The sequence below is a fragment of the Rissa tridactyla genome, chromosome 19 (assembly GCF_028500815.1).
Source record: "Rissa tridactyla isolate bRisTri1 chromosome 19, bRisTri1.patW.cur.20221130, whole genome shotgun sequence".
Taxonomy (NCBI): domain Eukaryota; kingdom Metazoa; phylum Chordata; class Aves; order Charadriiformes; family Laridae; genus Rissa; species Rissa tridactyla.
Window position 1 is genome coordinate 2,180,978 of NC_071484.1, and position 22,499 is coordinate 2,203,476.

A 22,499-nucleotide genomic window follows, 5' to 3' on the forward strand; every position below is an offset into this window, starting at 1 on the left:
GCCAGTCTGGGATTCGTCATGGTAGCCCACCACAGCTTCACTTTCAGGGAACTTCCTTTCACAGCTGAGCTCCGGCAGAGGTGCCCCATTTGGCCGAACCAGCCTTCTGCTTCATGTGCATCAAGATTTAAAATACTGGAATTTGTCCAGTCGTTTAAGTATTTGGGCACGTTACATGTTAAGTCAAAGTAACCAACTTCGTTTTGATTGAAAAAAAATCTTTATTCACATGACATGAATCACATCATGTCCCACCCTTGCCCCTTTAGGTATAAAATACTGGTAAAAAGTTTTTTTTCCAGAGGCAAGTTAGTTTCCACAGTGTCCTCCTGTCAGAGAGCAGTTCACCCACCAGCTGGAACGCCTGCTCTGCCCCAGAAGCTGGGAAGCGGAACAGCTCTGTTGAAGGAAATGCCGTCTTTCGTAAGACAAGGAACTTCAGAGCTGCAGCAGCAGCGTGTGGAGCACCAGCATTCCAGCTCCGTCCCATTTCACGTCAGCAGGACCCTGGACCCCGTGCTCTTACTGTGGCACGCTGGAATGACCGAGGCTTCCAGGTTTTTACACCGAGACAGCACAGACGCTCTTATAAATGATTCTGGACATCACATGTAGTACGAATTTGAAGTTGCACATTATCAAATCCAGTTACCGAAGTGGCTCCTTTAGGCCCTACATCTGGCCTTCAGACACGGCAAGCAGCAAGGACACTTTGCTTACAAAAAGGACATCAGCCTACAGAAGGACAAGGAGACTCTAAAAAGGCAAAATCAATGAACAGAGAAACAGGCATGAAAATGCCAAGCTAGTCTCAAAAACAGGAAAAAAAAAATCCAGTTTGATTATTTTATGGCTCCTGCCGCAAGCCAAAGAAGGAAAACAAGTTGGCTGGAGTCCCACCTTGGTGTAAGAGAAATCCTGCTACGCCAGGTCGCAACTAAATAAACTTCAGACACCATCAAATGCCATCCTCTAAGCGCTAAACCCTAACCTTATAAAATCAAGGTGGAACTGGCCCGGTTTATCAGAACAGAAAGAGATTTGCTGGGGATCCCTTACACGGTGCCCAACTGTTCTCACAGACGACGGTCTCACAAGCCTGTAGTATGCTGAACCTATCAGATTTCACATTTAAAATAAATTTAAGGTAAATTTAGATTAAAGATACAGTAAGACAGATGATCTCCCACTGCAGACTTCCTCTTTTCCTTTTAATTCCCCAGTCCCCCAGGCTCCAATGAAAACCGATTCCGTGCTTGGCCGGCTGCTGGGTTTCCTCGGCCGTGGAACGCGACGAGCACAAATCACTCGAGAAGCATCAAACACGCGGAGAAGCACAGGAACAGCCAGCCAGGAGGCGGGCAGGACACGGGGCACCCGACGGGCATGGAGGATTCCCTGCTGTCTTCTGCTGAACCATCCGACAGGATTATCCGGGCGCTGATGGCGCATCGGCCGCCCCTCCTGCAGGCGCTGCTGGCCCTTCCCTTGCCCCGGGCTCCCAGTAAGAAGCCGACTGGCCTGTGGCAGCTGGTCAAACTGGGTACTCTCATCTGGGCTTTAAAGCCAGGCCATGGCACACAGGCCAGTCAACGCTTTAGTCACGTGACTGTAAATGAGCACGGCTAAAGCCCCTTTCGCTTGCCCATATTAACCGAAATCCATTTATTTTTATTTACAGTTATTAATACCATTTCTCCAAGTTTGCAACAGGCTACGTAATCATCAAAGCAGAGCTGATTGCAGCAAAGAGGATGCAGAACTTGTAACCTGTTACCGAAGACCCACAACCATTCCAGACAGAAGAAAAAAAAAAAAAGAAAATGAAAGAATTTCCAGCATTGTGCCCCATCCTCTGAATGTGGCACTTCTGGGCCACCGTCAGACCTCTGGAAATGCTCCACACGCATCGGGATGGGAACGCGTCTGACCACTGATGGAAGTGGATGACGCCCAAAATCCTGTGGCGGTCCGCGGGGAGAGAAGTACCATATTTAAACGATGAGGCATTTCATAACCGTGGATTGGTGTCTGCAGCCAAGGAGATCCGTCTGCGCCGGCTGTCATCTCCGTGAGGCGACAGGTATGAGAATGTCTTCCGCAGCCATTTTGCAGGTACAAACGATAACACAAAGAACACCCTTCCCAGGGATGAGGGATGTCTGCCGTCCCACGGCACGCCACTTCAGGAAACTCTTCTGACGACAGCGGGTTTCGGGTGAAAGGTCCCCCGCCGTTACCCTGAACGCAAAGCGCAGCCGAGAGCCCGTCCCGCTTCCAGGAACACAAACCCTGCAAACCCGAGTCTGAGCGCCGGGAGGACTGGCCCCCTTCATCAATTCACAACAAACGCCAGCTACAGAGCACAAAACCCCAACCAACCGCTTCAGAAAGCGAACAATACAACCCACCAAAACGTGATGCGCACCAGCGCTGAAAAATGTGTCTTACAGCTGCGGGAGGCCGGATCTGGCGGGCGGCACGGCAAGACGACGCAGCCCTGACGTGCCTCAGAGCGAGAGCAGGCGGGAGCACGCAGCGTTCAGCTTCCACTGGGAAGCAGCGGGGCATAAAAAGGTACCAAAACATACCTTGGGTAAGCCGAGATGCGTTTCAGCCTAAACCGGGAAGGTTTGTGCTGGTTAATACTGTACGCGTAAACATAAAAGTTGGCTGAGGTTATAACCGCGCTTTCAGACCCTTCCCCACAAATCCTTCTCCCTCCAAGCGACGCGGTGGGTTTGCAGATGGGAATACCTTCACTTCCCGCCTCTTTTTGCACGCTTATTCCGCAGGAGCGTGCCCACAACGGGAAATTCTCCTTGGTGGCATTCTTCCATTGCAAAATCCAGCGACCGGGGCCACCTCCAGCAGGCGCAGGAAAGGCTCGCTACATCCCCTCATCCCTGCCCACCCAAAAGGCCGCTGCTACCTCGCAATACAGCTGGGCACAAATTTCACTTCTGCTTCCTTTTTAAGCGGATCGTTAACCTTGCAGACAATCAGGTGAGAGCAGTAAAGGCCAGGGATATTTTCAGAGGGCCCTTCAGCGCCCCCAGAAAAATGTGCTTCCCGACGTGCTTTCCACGTGCCGTGTGTCCGAGTGGGATTTGTAAACTCTGAAGTTGACAGGAGGGGCTCAGCCAAAGCGGCGCTCAGAGGAAAGGACAGTGTGGAGGACAGTCCATCTTGCTCCAAACGGTGACCTCCTCCAGCAAGAGTTTGGTAGCTCATGTCAGGTACTGCACGACGAGGAACATAATTACACAAGTCAAAATCATTCCCCCAATCATGAAGTATTTATCTTGAAAGGCTCGCTTCTCGATCAGCCGCATTACTGTGTTGGATAAGCCCAACATGTTGGCAACATCCAGGATCTTCTTATGAGTACCCTAAGAAGAAAAAAAAAACCAAACAAAGAAAAAATTAACGTCATGGTCCAAACACTTCTTATTCCACAGTCCGAGAATATTTCATCACGGATGGCAAGGGATGAATTCTGACGGACGGAAGTTGCTATCAGCCAACAGTTCCTACAATTTGAGAGGAGATGCCCACAGGCCCCTGGAAACAGCTGGACGATGAGACTCGTTATTTCACACACACGAACAGGAACGTGGTTAATGATACAGAACAATTGTCCAGACAGAGACATCGTAAAGAGCGGCTCAGAGAAAACGCACTCCCTACGGAGGCACAAAGAGTTTTTCTGGTCCTTTTTCAGACACAGTCTAATAAGAGCTGGAAGGTTCTTGGTCAGACCTTTCCTGCAGAACTTCCCTCCTGCCGAGGTGCAGTTCATACCAACAAGAGACTGCAAAGGAGGTCCAGAAACTTGTAAGGCTAATGGTACAGGGCAATGAAAAAGCATTAAAAAAAAAAAAAAAAGTAATTTCTGCAATTTCAATAAACCCTTCCGGAGAAAAGCACTGGACAAAGACCGCCAGCAGGTGTACTGCAGGCAGGCCCACACCTCAGATTTGCTCCGCTGCCGGAGCGGTTGGTGTTATTAAGAATGTGGATGCCACCAGTTACCGCGTGGAAGGTAAATCCAGTGAGCTGCACGACGGGAGGTACCAGGAAACGAGCCAAGGGAGTCACTGCTGCAGCACAGCAGAAATCCTCCTACTTTATTTTCAGGGCAACAGTCGAAGGAAATTGTGTGAAATTTGTATTTCAGTACTTAAAAGGGGGCCTACAGGAGAGATGGGGAGGGACTCTGGATCAGGGGGTGGAGCGACAGGACGAAGGGGGAACGGTTTTAAACAGAGAGGGGAGATTTAGGTGAGATATTGGGAAGAAATTCTTGGCTGTGAGGGGGGTGAGCCCCTGGCCCAGGTTGCCCAGAGAAGCTGTGGCTGCCCCATCCCTGGAGGGGTTCAAGGCCAGGTTGGACGGGGCTTGGAGCAACCTGGGCTGGTGGGAGGTGTCCCTGCCCAGGGCAGGGGGTGGCACTGGGTGGGCTTTACGGTCCCTTCCCACCCAAATCATTCTGAAATACAGGCACGTAGACGTGCTCTGTACACAGTTCAGAGCTGGATCATCCCCTCTGGGAAGAAGGGAGAGAACTCACGGCTGCAGAGTCACAATGGCACAGCTTGGTGGCAGACAACAGTCAAACGGGTACCACACCGACAGCAGCGGTGCTGCACTGCGCAGCTCACAGCGTGCTATCGGAGAGACACGGTCCAGGAGCAGCCTCCATCACTCCTATATGTGCGCAAAGACAGGTACTGCTGAAAGCAGCCTTGTCACGGCGATGAAAATGGACCCGCTCTCTCAAAATGACTTCTGGGTCCAAGTCCTTGACAGAACACCCTGCTTCAGAAAGCTGTAAGGCTTGTTATTTCTTCTCTGAGCAAGGTCAATAGCACAGATTGCCACGACAATGCTCTACTACCATGCTTTAAAATAAAAACTCTAGCTTCTGTTCTCACAGTCCACTGTATCTTTGGTCTCAGAAGAATAAAAAAGTGAAATTCGGGAATTGTTTTAGATGTCAACCCGACTTAAGATCAGAACAGCTCTCCAAGGACAGAATTTATATCAAGTATATTAGACCTAAAGGCACAAACAGTTTCTCAATCCATAAAATATACAGATTTTCAATGCCGAATTAGATAACCAGCTTCTTCGACAGAAGGCTGAGTAGGTATTCAGGCCCTTTGCTGAAATCAGGTTCTGTCTCAGCTGGTAAAACGTAACCAAATTTTTCACCGTCATTTCATCCACCTCACATTAAACCCCTGGACGCTGCACTTTCAAGTTCAGCACTTCTCCTGTCTCCGCAGCAGTCTTTTCTCGCTACTTCAGAACAAAAGAAAAGCTTGCTTGGAGAAGAGAAGACAAAAAACAGTAAGACAGTGAATCACAGAATCACAGCTTTTTTCAGAGTTGGAAGGGACCTCTAGAGATCATCTAGTCCCACTCCCCTGCCAAAGCCGGACTGCCTGGAGCATGTTACTCAGGACTGCATCCAGGCAGGTCTTGAAAGTCTCCAGAGAAGGGCGACCCCACAACCTCCCTGGGCAGCCTGTTCCAGTGCTCTGTCACCCTCACCGTAAAGAAGTTTTTTCTCATATTTGATCGGAACTTCCTATGTTACAGCTTGTGCCCATTACCCCTCGTCCTGTCACTGGGAACCACTGAAAAGAGCCTGGCTCCATCCTCCTTCAACCCACCCTTTAGATACTTGTAAACATTCATAAGGTCTCCCCGAAGCCTTCTCTTCTCCAGGCTAAAGAGTCCCAGCTCTCTCAGCCTTTCCTCATAAGGGAGGTGCTCCAGTCCCTCACTCATCTTTGTTGCCCTACACTGGACTCTCCCCAGCAGTTCCCTGTCCCTCTTGAACTGGGGAGCCCAGAACTGGACACAGTACTCCAGTTGTGGCCTCACCAGTGCAGAGTAGAGGGGGAGAATGACCTCCCTTGATCTGCTGGCCACACTCTTCCCTATGCAGCCCAGAATTCTGTTGGCCTTCTTGGCAACAAGGGCACATTGCTTGCTCATGGATAATTTACTGTCTACCAAGACCCCCAGATCCTTTTCTCCAGAACTGCTTTCCAGCAGGTCGACCCCTCACCTCTACTGGTGCCTGACATTCTTCCTCCCCAGGTACAGGACCCTACACCTGTCCCTTGTTGAACCTCATGAGGTTCTTCTCTGCCCAGCTCTCCAGCCTGTCCAGGTCACGCTGGATGGCAGCACGGCCCTCTGGAGTGTCAGCCACCCCTCCCAGTTTGGTATCATCAGCAAACTTGCTGAGGATACACTCTGTCCCCTCGTCCAGGTCGTTGATGAATCTGTTAAACAATACTGGTCCAAGGACTGACCCCTGGGGGACACCACTGGGTACGGGCCTCCAACTCGACCCTGCTCCATTAATCACAACCCTCTGAGACCTGTCACACAGTGAAGACTCTTCAATTCTTGCAGTCCATGGGACAGTGGAATAGCACAACTAGAACAGTTAAAGCCTTGTGGCAATTTGGGAATACTTGGTTCACACCCGTCTATTTATAGGCAATACCCAGGAAGTTACACAGGTTAACGCGCTCCCACATGAACCCATTTATCTTGATGAGCTGTCTCTGGGCCAGCTGCCTCTGCCAGATTCGTAAACATGCCACAGTCTTTGACAGTGTAAGAAAAGCTCAGCTAAGGGGAAAAGGGAGACAAACAGATGTTTCCTCATCTGCGAGTGAGACGAAATATCCCCCTGAAAACACACGAACATGACGCTCCCAGAGTTAGAGACTGTCAGTAGCAGCGGGCAGAGACACACCGACACCTTCACTGTTACAGTTCTGACCCGAAGGATCCCTCACTGGCCACAAGCTGGCAGCTGAGGCACGGCATCCTCACCAGCCATCGCTTCCCATTCTGCGCTGAACAAAAAAAAACAAACCCAAACAAACAAACAAAAAACCCAAAAGGGAATAAAACATAACATTCCGCACTCCAGATACTAACTCCTGTGCAGGTGAAGGCTGCTAGGCCATCCAGCCACAAAAAGAGCTTAAAGATGTTCCTAATAAATGATAAAATGTCAGCGTTTCCGGTTTAGTTAAATGCAGTTTGGGCCTTTCCCAGCACTCTCAGCTTGAAGCGCTGTACTGACACAAACGTATTTATTTTACTTAGCCTGGTCATCACGAACGCAGAAAAACGTGGGGTCTTTTTGGTAAAAAACAATGCCCCCACCTTTAATGTCACTCTCTGGTCCCTCAGCCCCTGAAGGATGTTGGTCCCACTGCCAATAAGATCATCCATGCCACGGTGGGCATTCTGGAGGGATTCGTTAAACTGTAATGTTTCGTCGATCGGGATGGTGGTGTCAGAGTCCTGTGGGGGAAACGCAGGGTCTTGGTTACCCGCTCGCTCGTACTGCCCCAACACAGTCAGATCCAGAAAAAGAACATGCAGAAACAGGCGTGGCAAAAACTTGACAGGACTTGGGAGGATTATGTTTTAAACATTTTTTTCATAAGGATATTAAACACAACATTAATATTCAAGTGAAACAAAGTAATTTCGAGAAGCCTAGGGGAAGCAAGCCAAAAGGCAAAGCGGCTCAGCTGTTCAACTGCAATTAGATCTCGAAGGATAAAAAGTCAGATTAAAAGTGGAGAATTTTTTATAATCTCAGTTTACGATTTATATAGGAAAGGGTATTACAAGAGAGAGCATCAAAGCTAACAGAAGGTGTTTAACAAGGAGTCAGTTGATCATTGCAAGTGAAAGACTTCTGAAAGATTTAATACCACATTTCTAAGTGATAAAAGGCCTGCGACACACAATGTCTGGGAGATGACATTCTGTAAGTTTACAACATGGGGCAAATTTCTGATAGCGAGGGCAAATAAACGGGAACCTAAGTCCATGAAGGTCTGACTCTCTCAACACCCAAGGCCTTACCTAAAAAAAGATGCACTAGCTAAATTACAAACTATGAATCTTGAAATGGAAATAACTGGATAAAATTCTGTAACGTAGATTGTACAAGAGGTGAGAGGGCGTGATCACTTTTGCCTTTCAAAGGCCTCCAGTTTAATCTTCCTGGACACCATTCCATCGAGAGTCAAGATCATCCCTCATCACTCCCACATCGTTTTACCAGCAGGAATCGTGACACCGGTGAGAGGTGAGCCTGGAAACACCGTCTCACCCGCCTCTGGGTACTCGGAACAAGAACTACCAAAATGCAGAATCACCTTTAGGGCAGAAGATGGGTAACACCCTACACCTGACTGTCAGCTCTCGGTAACAATACCAAACCCGCTCTGAGTAGACTCTGGCTATTATTGTTTAAAAAAAAAAAAAAGTTAATATGGGAATGATGTGTACGATCCAGTGCTAGATGCTGCACTGCCCAGGCGGGGGCCCTGCTTACTGTAAAAGAATGAAGAATAAAGGACAGAGCTGGAAGCAGCTCCAGAGTCCATGGTACTGGGTGAAGAAGCCGCGACAGCACACACCTCTCTGATCAGATGCTAACGAAGCACTGAGGTTGGAACAAGAGTCTTGTCTTACACGAGTCTCCAGAGCAGAAACAGGTGGATTTGCATCGGAATGGCTATTGTTTAAGATATTTATTAAACTTCAACTCAGCAGGGATTCCATTTCCTACACCAGGAGCTTGTAGGGTTTTGGTTTTTTTTTTATACACCACAAGGCAGCAAGAAAAATATCAAAGTAGATTTTCGACCCTCCTCACTGGAAGACTAGATGGCATCGTACCCTTTGTTTGCTGTCAGTGGTTTTCTCCAGAATGGTACAGGGGAAGGCTTTAAAGATAAAGGCCATATTTATCTTCAAATTAAGCAAAATGTTCAGAACACTGCCAAAGCTTTCAAAAGCTGTTATGTGTGTTAGCGTGATTTATTCAGGATGCTCACATGCTCAGCTGACATCTCTATTTCATAGAATAGGGTAATACAGAAACAGAAACCAAAACAGATGACCAAAACTGACAAATAAATCATCTTTTTCCTATTAAAGGGTCATTCTTTAAAAGTTACGGTTTTGTAACAAGAAATATAAAGCAGTCATGCTTTTTTTTTTTTCATTGAGACGTCTTTCAGCATCTAAAGGAGAAAAAAACCAATTCACATTTATTTCGCATTTGCAAGCCTGCTACGGCCCTTCAAATCTGTTCCACATACACACGCGTTTTATTTCTGGACAAGTTTTCCTACAGGAAAATTTCTCCATGTTTGCAGAGGAACAGCACAGTGTTTTGAAAACAAAGCAGGTTTCAAATTTCAGTGTTCCTTTCGAGTCTGCTTTATAATTTTGAAACAGCCAACAAAATGCTAGACGTCATCTTTATGGCTTTGAGAAGTGCATCAAACCTCCCAAATCTTAAAAAATAGGACTGCTCACGTTCATTCCTCCTTGCCCTAACAGCGGATGACAACACAGATAATGAACGGTAGGTTGGATGCCTTTCACTAAAAAAAGAAAAAAAAAAAAAAAAACTCAAAAAAAACCCCTAAACAAACCCAAAACAACAGCAACAAAAAAAAAGACTTGCTTTTGAGTTACAGAAAACTGAAATCTTAAAGCAAACCTACATATTCACAGCAAAATCCCTCTAGGAATTTGCACTGGGGGGGACTCCCCAGCGGAGGAACTCAGAATTAAGAAGAACAGGTGAAAACCCATTCCTGTTATTAATAACTTTGAATCTTTTATAGGTAAAAAGCAAGGGTTTTTTTTCCCAGCTGTGTGAATTGTATTGGGACAAATGAAAGCTTGCCGACGTCTACTGACAGCAGGGTGTATAAAAGCCAGACATTTTACAAGCCTCAGGATTTGACAAAGACATTTGACACAAATCTGAGTAAAATGGATACTTTGGTACCCACCTCATTCACCCTTTGGAAACTATGAAGTCAGGTGGAGCTGCACTGGATAAAACAGGAGCAGCAGCTTCTGGAGTCTTTTACTACTGCCTCTTAATAGCCCAACTTCTCCTCAGAAGAGTGGTACTTTTTCAACACATATCATTATTCTTTTCTATCTTTATTTTGTTTACACCTCCCAGCACCAATCCACTCAGAGTCATGCCTTTGTTTTGCCTGAAACTTCTCTGAAGAGACAATGGCTTCTAGAACACAGAGATCTAAAATAAAGAATATTTACGTTTGTGGTGAATGTGCGCGCGAGCAGCTCTTCTCGCTGTCGCTCCTGCTGCTCCCGGATGTAACGGCGATGCTGAAAGTTCCTCAGAGCTGTCTGCAGGTGCTGAACATCATACTTCAGCTGGTCAACTCGCCTAGAAAGGACCAACAAGGGGAAGACATTCCAGGGATAAAAATACCATTCTTTTCTGGTGTTTTTTACATGAACAACGGAGCATTATAAGTTAACAGTAAAGAAGAATAAATAGTGCTGGGTTCTACTTATCTAGAAGACAAAGGACATTCAATGTTAGGCCTATATTCCAGACTTCGAACTTCTGTACCTCGTTTTTCTACTAAAGAGGTGCTTACTTCACTGGAGGCTAACAACAGAACGTGAGGCAGAATTCTTGAGCTGTCTCAGACATCCTATCCCACGACTCGTCTCTTCAGAAGAACCGTCACTTAACCAAGATTTGAAAAGACAGTAGGATTTGAACAGTCTCTATTTTATGACTCTCATGCACATAAAAGATTAAACTTTCAAGTTTCATTAATTAGCACCACGTTCTTAAGTTTGAGTTTTTATTAAAAGGAGTTAAAAGTCAGTGGGCAATACAGGAGACATCTCCACTAGCTAAAACAACTAACACCCAGAACTCCGCTGCCTCTGATTAAATATTTGATGACTACAAAGAAAGCCTAGATGACTATTTCAGATACTGACCTCACTCACACAGGTGACATGAAACCTACCCCTAGTACCTACAAAGGCATTTGGGGACTAAATGCTAATTTACAGAATAAATTAGAAGTGAGGTCTGAGGTCTCTGGTCCAACCTCCTGCTCAAATCAGTGCTAACTTTGGAAACCTCCTTATTTTAGCCACCAAGAGCTAGAAGAATGGTCCGGAGAAAATGACAACAACAGAAGTAATTTTACTCCTTACCTCTACAAATGCCATTAAAAGCAAATGCTATACAGAGTAGAAATTTTTTAAGCCTCGAAGTGCCATGCTCTGCTCGTCTCAGAACAGAGCCATGAATCCAGCTCCATCACCAGTCTGTGGTTAAAGGCGGGAAAGTCATTTTGGCCTCTGTGCCTCAATTTTGCTACTGTAGAGCACAGAGATAAGTTATGCAAAGTACAAAGGTTTCCACTCAAATCAAAAGGCAAAGGGCTTCAATAAAATTAATTAAAATAATTACAAAGACTGCACTATCATAGCAAAGAAGGTGAACTTACAGTTTAGCATTCTGCCGCTTATTGGGAGGTTCTTTGCTGGACAGGATTTCCAGACGTTCCAAGTTGCTGAATATATTGTCTATTCTTGCCTGAATCTCATTTTCTACTACTGCAAGGAAATAAAAATGTGATTTGATTTGAATTGAAGAACTGCAATCTGAGTGAAGGTAGAAACTCTAAAGCAGTCAAACCAGTATTTAAAACTTGACAGATGCAAATTCTTACAGGGTGAAAATCAGATATCTAAGAACTATACGTATCATGAAAAGCCACTTCTTTAACTCAGTAATTTGAGACTCTTGCTTTTTCCTCCTCCTTCAAGAAAGAAGGAAAGACCCTGCTCCTTCCAAGATATCGGAGCTTCCTTCCCTATCACCTCCAGGTATTAGGGTTAGAAGCTCCCACATTCCCCCCTGCAGCCCCTTCCTGTTCCCTCAGCGGGATTTGCTCACACAAGCAAATAACATATATTATGTACAATATATAATAGCCAAGGTGATTCTCACAACAATGGCGATCTAAACCTCTGAAAACTGTTAACACAGAGTTAATACACATCACCCATACCTACAGCAGGAGGATTCAGAGGTGACAGGAACTGGCAGAGTGGCCAAAGAGCTCAGAAAGACATGGCCGAAACAGGGCAGAGCAGCCCTGGCAGGTGGAAATCAAGGCCACAAAATAATTGCCTCTGTAATCATCTATGTTGCAATTGCTTCTGATAATCTGCACTGACATAGCAGAGGGGCAATAGTACACAGTGAAAACTCATATACTTTAACGAGATAGGAAACTGATACAACTGGAGAAAAAAAAGAGCAATTTGGTTTCAGTTACCGTAGTCATTGTACAGCAAAACTCGGTACAAGCCACAACCCCCTTCCTCACCTGACAACCACATTTTCTAACCATGTCACAACCCAGCATTTCACAACTTCAGGAACTGCACAGAAGGCTGAAGGACCGGAGCACTATTAATCACCTGACATTCCTGCTTTTAAAGAAGGTGAGCTACGAGGTTGAAGGTACGCACCCTCCAGAGCACGTCCCCAGACCCATTATTAAGAGGACAGAAGCACCGTCAACGTCTGTGCTGCCATGAGGACAGTCCTGAAGCCATGGTCAGACCCAATATAAATAATTGCCAAATCCTACAAGCACCATTTGTTCTTATTTTGCATTTAAGATTAAAGAGCTATAAAGACAAACATTATTAACCAACTGCTAACTTCTCCGCTGTACCTCAGGACTTCACCGCACTCAGCAGAACCCAGAAAAGCAGAGAGCAGATACAGCCCCTTTTCTTTGCCCTTTGATCCCACACAGTCAAAGAGCACGTAACTCACACATACAGACACAAATCAATTGTGTCCTAATTCATCTCTCTATCATTTACAACGGCTAAACTTAACAGAAAAGCAACCAGGAGAGCAGACAGACAATTACGTCAGGTTTTGGTCATCTCACACTTCTCTGAGCAAGAAGAGATTACTTGCCCAAAGATGGAAAAGGAAAGCCGCAACAGAAAGTTTGATTCCCTGGCTCCTGTTCCTGCTCTTCAGCCAAAAGAGGTAATCCCCAAAAAAGGGATTACCCTTTTTCCATAAGTTCTGAAATACACACTAATATCTAGAGCACACACCTGTATCTTCATATATAGAGAGAAACTATGTTCATGTATTGACTATGGAAGATGGTACACAACTCTATCTCTTGAAACAGTCTCAAGTAGCAGAGGCAAGATGGCAAATTATACAAATTTTCAAGAGGTTTCAAAATCACATCCAGTGAACAGCAGGCCAGGACGTCTGGCATTGTACTAGAAGCAGTACAACCACCACAAAAAACAGTCATTCTGTTTTGATAGGAAACTTATCACAGCCCTTTTTACAGCGAAGTCACGCTTCACAAATATATTTAGGGCAACAGAAGTCAGTCAACATGTGCCCAAACGTAGCTGGTCAACGCAGTGTCCTCTCACTTCAGAAGTTCCTGATGAGGCCCATTAGCAATTACTCATACAGGAATTAAGGCTTCAAACACAGGTCCAAAATACATTTGCCAATTCTGCACCGAGGTAAAAAGTCCTGCCACAACATAACATAGTATTTTATTACAGTCATTTTATTTGCACAGGGTTATAGTCCAAATTTACTGAAGTAATTTCAGACCTAGCTGTTCCACATATTTCTCATAAGTAGATGGAATTACAGGCTCTGGCTCTGATGCAAGCCAGAACTGCCAGCATCATCCTGCTTAAATTCCTGCACACCAAATCACAGCATTTTCCCCAGAACCTGGACTAAGCATCTTTTGGGGAAGACTGCCAGTTAGTGGATGCTTAAGGAATAGCAAAATGACAGGACAGACATACAATCACATTTCTCAGCTTTTTGAGCTCATAACAAACTAGCCCGGTGACGTCCTGAATTTGCAGTTCTGTCCACCTCAGTGTGTTCGTTATACCTCCATGAATGCATCAATGTGGCGTTTTTAACCTGTTCATGTTGCAGGCCCCCACAGCATACCCTGACAATGAGTTCCAGGATCTAACAGCACCAAAAAAGTCTCTGGCATTCCCATACCAAGACACTGCAGAAGCACCCATTCTAAACACTATTTTTCAATTAAAAAATTACAATAGGAAGATGATTTGATGTAAATTCTTGCTCTGTCTTTTCCGCTCTGTCCTTGTCGTGGCTTGTCCTCAAACCAGGACCATCCTTCACACAAAACATCACCTTATTATAGTAAAGTAGTACATCACCTATTATAGTAAAATAATTTTAATGCATTCCAAATCAGTGATGTGTCTCACCACTTGATCACAATGAGAGCCAAATTTGTTCCAATAATGACTGTAAATACAATGATAAAGCACACAGAGTTAAAGATTCAAACTAAATCAAATCAGTGCTGGAGTGGGGCTTTTCTGACTAATTAGTTACTTACAGTGTACTGAGTCTTTGTCTGAAGTCTCCAGGCGCCCCATGTAAGATTGGACCTCATGGACTTGCCTATCAAAAGACAAAGAGTAAATTAACCAGAGAAGTCGGTTAACAGCAACAAAATCAAATCATTTTTCAATACCTTAATTTTCAGTTTCTTTTACTTAGAAGTACTTTTTAGAACACAACAGCAATCAGCTACATGGTATTGAGTGCAGACAGCCCATCACCGAACATGGAAACCCAACCCAGTTCTTCAGTATGAAGAAAGCTGTGCTTTCACTTAATGTGCAGCTACAAAATAGCTTTCAGTTTAAAAAACAAAAATCAAGGTGAAAGGGCTTTTTCTTTCTTCAGGGATTTCCAACCCAGTTCTAGCTCCCTTTCCATATCTATAACCTGAACTAGGGCTCTCCCCGGTGTCACACCCCATGTCAATGGCATGCTGAAAGCCATTAAGATCTACCTACTCCAATACAACCACGGAGACAAGATTTCAGATTCACGCTAGGAACTCACAAGTGGGGAGCATGGCAGAGGGAAGATGTGACTGGGAGAAGGGTTGGTGCAAGCGAGACCTTAATAATAGATCTGCAGTGAAATACTACCTACGTCCACCACTAAACTCCAGGCTGCTGATACGATATCACACCTTTTTGTCACTGCACAAGTGTGCAGTGCACATCTTCAACACTAAACACAAGTTTTGTCCCTCCCTTCTCAAAAAGAAAACCGAAGCAGCAGCAAAGGATCAGACAAGGACAATAAAGATTATGAAAACTTCTTATTACAGAGCAGCTTTTATGTAAGAAACTGTTGTCCAGTCTGGACTGGAGATGATAGCGGAGCGATACCCTAGAGCATAAATGGCACAGGAGAAGGTGAATAAGGAATGACTCTCCCTGTCTCTTACAACCTATGAATTACAGAGGTATCAAATGAAATTAAAACATAGCTTAAAACTGAAGAGAAGGAACTCCTGATGCTGAACAAGCAGTAGCAAAAGGAAAAAAACAAAAATCCTAAGCACTGATGGTTGTTAAATTCTTCTGTTTCAAGAAGTCCCCAAGCCACACGTTTCTGGGAGATCGGGACAATATTCAACAGAAGTATCACAGATGTTTGCCCACTTCTTACTGTCTTTCCTAGAGACCTCAGTTAGGCAATGCTGAACACCCACAGACGGACCTTTGGTCATACTTGGTGTGAACAACCTCACAGCAGCAGGGATTCAGAACTCAAGAAATACACTTAAAAAGTTACAAAATTATCATTATCTTTCTAAAAAAAAATTTAAGAGACCATAATTCTGGTCATATTAGTGACTCTTTTTCTGGTATATGTACTGTTTGATAACTGCAGCACAAACGTTTATGAAGCCAGACCTCTGAAACCAACTTACTTTACAGAGTAGTAAAATATTTCTTCTTCAGTTATGAGATTTATTTTTTTTAATAACTACCAGGGCAACCTTTCAAATCCCAACACTGTGCTGCTAAAGAGATAACTGAGTATGTCATAAGTACCGTGTTACTTGGAATTAACTAGAGAACCAATTCAATATCTGGTATCTTGCAATGCATACTTGTTCTATAGTTTGGTTTTCAATCAGTTTCTCTAGGATGCCCTAGGACACCTTGAGACTCGCATTGCTCTTAAAATACCTGTTTAGAAAGCCAGGAGCAGGAGACAAATCAGATAATGTGCAACTGGATCAGAAAAACTACTTCATGCCCACCAGGATTCTTCCCATGGCAGAAAATAGAGTAAATATAGGGAAGAGGTGGGAAGTGAGTTTAAAAATTCAGAGTAACCCCAGACTGACAACAAACTACAACAGAAACACAACTCAGTGACTACAATCCCCAGAGAAGCTGTGGCTGCCCCATCCCTGGAGGGGTTCAAGGCCAGGTTGGATGGGGCTTGGAGCAACCTGGGCTGGTGGGAGGTGTCCCTGCCCAGGGCAGGGGGTGGCACTGGGTAGGTTTTAAGGTCCCTTCCCACCCAAACCATTCTGTGATCACAGAATAAGGGAATATGGAAATGGGAACAAGACAAGACTACTCCCCATATCAATAAGAGTTCCTATTATGGGTGTGCATTTCTAGATCAACAGCAGGATTTCCTGCTCTTCCCTACAGGTCACTCTATAGTGTTGTTCAATTAAAGACTCCTTCTTACCACACTACCTCCTTCAACAGAGCTCAACAGAGAAACCCACTACCACTAAAAGCTGGAATACTAACTGTCTCCTTTGGCTCTTTCTCACAAGCTTTGGGTGAGCGTTCTCACACTAAGCTGCAAGATTTTTTGCCTTATTTTGCAATTTTCATACCACTTCTACCTCCCCAGATTAGCACTGTCTGTGAAACAGAGCCGGTTTTATCGTCATGGGGTCACACAGTTCCTGAGGTGGCTTAAATTGTGTCTGCTAGCCGCCAGGAAACCCCTACACGCCATAAAACCCCAATCAAATTTACATGCCTTAAGTGTATGTACACCTAGTAGCACAGAATCCCATGTTTGCAGTGAATACTTGCAATCCTGTGTTTTAAAATCCCGAGGCGAGCAGGCTTGGCTTGCTTTGGGACTGACGTGGCTAAAGCGGGCTGGCTCTCCGGACAGAGAGACGGACAGCCCGGAGGGACAGGCTTTTCCTTCCTTCATTCCTTCCTTCCTCGGCCGAAGCACAGTCCTCAGGACAACGCTTCGGGGCGGGTGACGGGAATTTTTATGAGAGAAAAAGCTTTTGGAGGGCGCCGGTCCGCCGGCAGGCCGTGCGCCCTCGCCCTCGCCCTCTCCCCCCGCACCGCACCGCACCGCACTCCCCGGGCAGACGGCAGGGGCCGATCCCGACCCCTCGCCTCCCCGCGGGGCTCAGACCCCCTCCAGCCGCCCGCCGCCGCCTCACGCACTTGTTGGTCTGGTGGTAGAGACCCTCCATCGCAGCGGCCGCTCCACCGCCCACGTCGCCGCCCTTCACTTCCGGCCCCACCGACTTCCGCTTCCGCCGCCCGCGGACACGCCCACCACCGCCCTCCAGGCGCCTGCGCCGCCCGCAGCTCCCGGCGCGGCCGCCAGGGGGCGCTGCCGGACAGCCCGCGGCGGGCGGGGGGGAAGATGGCGGCGGGGGGCGCTGTGGGGCGGCGGGATGTGGCCTCACAGGGCCCTGTGGAATGGGTGCCGTGCTTTTACCCGCCGTCTGACCCCCAGAAGCCGGCAGTTGTCTTCTTTCCCCCCTGGTTGGCCTCCGCGTCTGCTCATGGTCAGCTCCGCCGGGCTCGAGGGAGGGAGGGGTCATCCCAGTGTGGGTGTTTGGAGCCCACCCAAACCGACCTGAACCATGTGGTGCCTCTGCCAGAGAAGCTGTGGCTGCCCCATCCCTGGAGGGGTTCAAGGCCAGGTTGGACGGGGCTTGGAGCAACCTGGGCTGGTGGGAGGTGTCCCTGCCCAGGGCAGGGGGTGGCACTGGATGGGCTTGAAGGTCCCTTCCCACCCAAACCAATCCATGAGTCTGTCAGGTGTGGACCCTGTGAAGTAGTTATTTTAGATTCCCATGATGGTCAGTGAAGATGTCAGTGAAGATATCTGGCTTTGGTCATTTGAACTGCATCCACTTCATAGAATGAGAGAATGGTTCGGAAGGGACCTTAAAGATCATCTCATTCCACCCCCCGGCCCTGGGCAGGGACACCTCCCACCAGCCCAGGTTGCTCCAAGCCCCGTCCAACCTGGCCTTGAACCCCTCCAGGGATGGGGCAGCCACAGCTTCTCTGGGCAACCTGGGCCAGGGGCTCACCGCCCTCAGAGGGAAAAATTTCTTCCCAATCTCTAACCTAAATCTCCCCTCTTCCAGCTTCAAACCCTTCCCCCTCATCCCACGGCTCCCCTCCCTGCTCCAGAGTCCCTCCCCAGCTTTCCTGGAGCCCCTTTAGGGACTGGAAGGGGCTCCAAGGTCTCCCCAGAGCCTTCTCTTCCCCAGGCTGAACCCCCCCAGCTCTCTCAGCCTGTCCCCACAGCAGAGGGGCTCCAGCCCTCCCAGCATCTCTGGGGCCTCCTCTGGCCCCGCTCCAACAGCTCCGTGTCCTGCCGGTGGTGGGGGCTCCAAAGCTGGACACAGCACTCTAGGTGGGGTCTCCCCTGAGCAGAGCAGAGGGGGAGAATCCCCTCCCTCGACCTGCTGCCCCTTTCAGTCCCTCATTTTCATAGAACTACTTTAACTCCAAAGGTTTGTTCACGAGTGGCCATGCTCAGCTCAGGGCATCCATCGTGCAAATAGCTTTTTTTTCTTAATAATCCTGTTTTTTCCCCTTGCCTTCAGACACAGTAAATTCCCTACCCCAGGTTATCACCCATTCATCGTGTAACAGCCGGTTCCTCTGCCGTTTTCCACAGGGCTGGCAGTTTAGGCCTTGCTCTGGGGTTCGATGAAAGGCTCCCTTCAGTTAGCTCATCTGCACATAGTTCATTAATTGTTTTGACCAGATAATCAACCACAGTTGAAGCCCCAAACCTTTCTTGTATGTGCTGGGCTACAAAACCTGACTGCTTTATGGTTGTAGTCTGCTGAGACATCTGATCTCCTGCAACCTTTCAATTTTATGGGAGAATCAGGGAGAAGGTGGATTATCAAAAAAAAGGGTAGATATAAGCCAGGTAGTCTGGGCACCAGGACATTAGAAATGCTGATACAAAAACTGATTGATTAAAAAATTAGGACTGTAACTCATTCTGATCAGTGGACTTTACTGGAAAATAAGTTTTTGTCAAGAAACACAACTTCGTGCTAACAAGACAGTGAGCTTGATTGGGAAAAATTGGGAACGTTATATATTCTGTAAAACGTTCAACTTAATACCACAACATTGATCATTTAAAAATTAGTAGGAGCAGTCTCTGCCCTCATGGACCAGGCAGTCAGGGTATGGGGTTTTTTCCTCTCTCCACTATTTCTTCCATCTCTTAAACGTCGTCTTAGAATCATTTGGGTTGGAAAAGACCTTTAAGATCATCGAGTCCAACCAAGTCCAACTTTCATCTCAGATGATGTATGAAACTTTCTTTGTCTGCCCTGCCCTGCCATGCAGCAAGCCAGGTCTGTGGCAAAGGATTATCCCCTCGATGTCCAATAGTGACTCAAACCAAAGGGATCACATCAGGCTAAGAATAAACAGTGTATGAATTAACCACAGCGGTAACAAATACCTTCAGTCCTTTTTTCTTTGTTCTCTCTTATCTGAGTCATTATACCCTGTTTTCAAACACTTTCTGGAAATAGAGAGGTTGAATAAAAATAGATGCCGGGATTTCCCTCCTGGCCAGGGCTTTCAGAAGTATCACAAGAGTTTTGATGAAGTGGCAAGCACTGAAATACAACAACGAATTTCTGTTCTTTTGTGAAGAAATTTATTTTTGCCAGAAACAACATGCTGCAAGCAAGCTTCTGTTCTTGTTAGACTTCAAGTCCTTCCAGGAGGAGTCCTTCAGCAAATTGGCTCATTTAGACGCAACAGCCAGGAGCACGGAGAGTGAAAAAAAAAAGGGGGGTTTTGTTCAAGGAAAGCCTCTGTATTGTAAACAGGATAAAAGGGGATGGAGAGAGTCACTTATCACTGTCTAATGTGTCCCCAGGTCATTCCTGTGCAGCGTCTACTGGAGAAAAAGGATTTCATATTCGCTGCTCTCTTAGAAACCCCAAGCCAGCCAACTGTGGGGATTTTCTCTATCACACAATCTACAGACAGCGTGTGCATCCAGCGGCGGCGTTCAAACCCCCGTCAGTGCATTCCCTATCGCTCCCCTCTGGCTTGTAGTTTAAAGCCTTGCAGCACCAAAGGGAAACCTGGATCCTTGTAGGGTCTCCTTTGTTCTGCCTGTACCAGCCCGTTTCCCCCTCACAGCTACGGGACTTTGTTCTCTCTCCCAAAAAACAGACCTTTATGCTCTATTTAAAACCAGACCCTAATAATGTGTCTCTCCCTGTTTCTGTAAGCACGATCCCAAAAAGCACAGAAACTGTCTTCCCCCCTCCTCTCTCCCTCCCTCCCTCCCTCTCTTTTTCGGGCACACAAAGTATTCCCCAGCTCTTTGCATGCTTTCTTGATACTAATAACTGTGGCTTTAAAAACAAAGGAGTGCCGAACCTGAGGGCATGCCGCGGAGGCAAGACATTTAGATGAATGCTTGATGGAGACTCCTCACTTAGTCCAGCTGCAGGCCATGGGGCTGCATGTCCCAGCTCTGACAGACTCCCTTACACAAGCCAGACCTCACAGCGCGCCTCTCAGCATTTCGAGGCTGTGGAAGTGGAGAAAAAGGGAAGGGGAGACACGACAAGAATGTTGGAGACTCATCTATCAAATTTCTTGGGCTGTTGGGTGATGTGCTGGACCCAGGTCTTCCTGGGCAGTAAGCTTTTTAAAGACACATTACACCTTCCTTCTCATCTTCCCAAAGTAAGAACGTTTCTGCACTACTATCACAGTCGTTTTTGAGACTGATCTGTGACCAGAAGAGTCACAAATGGTTGGAACATCATTCCCTTCTTCATATAAGGACCAGGTGAAGGGATACGGGCCAGGGTGGGGAAGGTCAGGCCAATGGGAAAAGAAGTCAAGCAACATCTCTACCATTTCACTAGCTCCCTCCCTTCTGCAATGATGGCAGGGAAATATGATGGAAATAGAGACAGAAGGAAAAAAAATAATCACCAAGTGGTGAGAAACACTACAGCATCCCCCAGCCTTAGGGGTCTTTGAGACACAAATGGCTGGAGGTTCTTAGAATATCCCGGGCAAGTATATTTGCCTCATGCTTTTATTCTTCCCCGGGTGATAACCACAGGTCACTACCAGAGATGAAATACTGACCTTGATGGACTTCTGGTACATGCACTGCATTGGGTATGTTTGGTACCTCCATGCCTCCATTGCAGTTTGTTATCATAATAACAATTAAACATGGCTCAGTTCTCCATGCAGGACTTACAGCCCCTTCCAGTATCTGAGGGGGCTACAGGAAAGCTGGAGAGGGACTTTTTACAAGGGCATCGCTATTGATGTCCTACCACTACTGATATGACAAGGAGTAATGGCTTCAAACTGGAAGAGGGGAGATTTAGATGAGATCTCAGGAAGAAATCCTTTGCTGTGAGGGCAGTGAGCCCCTGGCCCAGGTTGCCCAGAGAAGCTGTGGCTGCCCCATCCCTGGAGGGGTTCAAGGACAGGTTGGACGGGGCTTGGAGCAACCTGGGCTGGTGGGAGGTGTCCCTGCCCAGGGCAGGGGGTGGCACTGGATGGGCTTGAAGGTCCCTTCCCACCCAAACCAGTGTGTGATTCTATGACTGAGATTTTTGTGCCTTTTCCCTGCTGATCATGTCTCGGTTTGACCTTATCAATGAAATTCAGAAAACAGAAGAGTCTCCTCCAACAAAGCCAAGGAGGCAGAAGGGACAAGAAATGACATTTCCTTTCCCAGTCAAGGATGAGATGAAACTGCAGTAATCCTGCCAAGAAATGTAGCACCTTGCGTCCATGTGCCCAGCATCAGGAACTTGTTAGGAGCCCCAGTTGCCTTCTGCTGGGATGGCATTCCCCCCTGAATCCCAAATCCCGTAGCAATCTCTGGGTCCAGGCCTTAAAAGCTCTGGCTTTGACAACCTGAATTATTTACTGGGCAGCCCTGTTTGATACATAAATGTATAAGGACAAATTCTGTTTCGGCACTAATGTAGCCCTGAACTGTATGCATAATTTAACACTCACATAGGAAAATCTGAAAATGTGTGAGCAAAAACATGTGCTATTATCCTGATTTTTCCAGGGGTCAGTTCCCTGACAGTCAGTCTCACTGAAATGTGTCAGGTTAAGCATTCCATCAGAATTAGACAAAATCATCAGCTGCTTTGGGAAATTTTAAGCGCAGATCTGTTGTGTGCCACTCTTTTCCACTGAATAAACACCCATTTGCTAGGTCTAATTTTGGCAGACCGATCCAGATAACTATACTGCTTTGTTCATTACTTTAATAGTTAATTCTGAACTGCGTTCCAAGTCAAATCTGGCTGTCAATCTGCCTCACGCTCACATTTTGTCAATATGTGGGATCTCAAAATTCAAAGAAAAAAATTGCAAAAACCGTTTTCATCCACGTTTCATCAACCGGGTAATCCAGGCATAAAGAG

The 22,499-nt window shown here is 46.5% G+C and overlaps 1 protein-coding gene across 2 annotated transcripts; it reads right to left on the bottom strand.

Annotated features, from left to right (window-relative positions):
- Positions 1–201: 201 nt before the first annotated feature.
- GOSR2 (golgi SNAP receptor complex member 2) lies at positions 202–17,308 on the bottom strand. Of its 2 annotated transcripts, XM_054224511.1 has the most exons (6): positions 17,233–17,308; positions 14,322–14,386; positions 11,370–11,478; positions 10,147–10,279; positions 7,204–7,344; positions 202–3,392 (listed from the first exon to the last, which is right to left on the bottom strand). In XM_054224511.1, the coding sequence occupies exons 1-6, from the start codon at positions 17,259–17,261 to the stop codon at positions 3,231–3,233; spliced, it is 639 nt and encodes a 212-aa protein (XP_054080486.1). In that variant the 5' UTR covers positions 17,262–17,308; the 3' UTR covers positions 202–3,230. The 2 variants fall into 2 exon arrangements, with proteins under 2 accessions (XP_054080486.1, XP_054080487.1); XM_054224512.1 differs by lacking the exon at positions 7,204–7,344.
- Between the last annotated feature and the right edge of the window lie 5,191 nt (positions 17,309–22,499).

Bases quoted from the DNA above. Each gene is read 5' to 3' on its own strand.
- GOSR2 (XM_054224511.1), bottom strand. From the start codon at position 17,261: ATGGAGGGTCTCTACCACCAGACCAACAA. The intron at 11,479-14,321 runs GTAAGTAACTAA...ATTTCCTTGCAG, and splicing joins AGACAAAGACTCAGTACACT to TAGTAGAAAATGAGATTCAG. The intron at 7,345-10,146 runs GTAAATATTCTT...TTTCCCCCACAG, and splicing joins CGCGCACATTCACCACAAAC to GACTCTGACACCACCATCCC.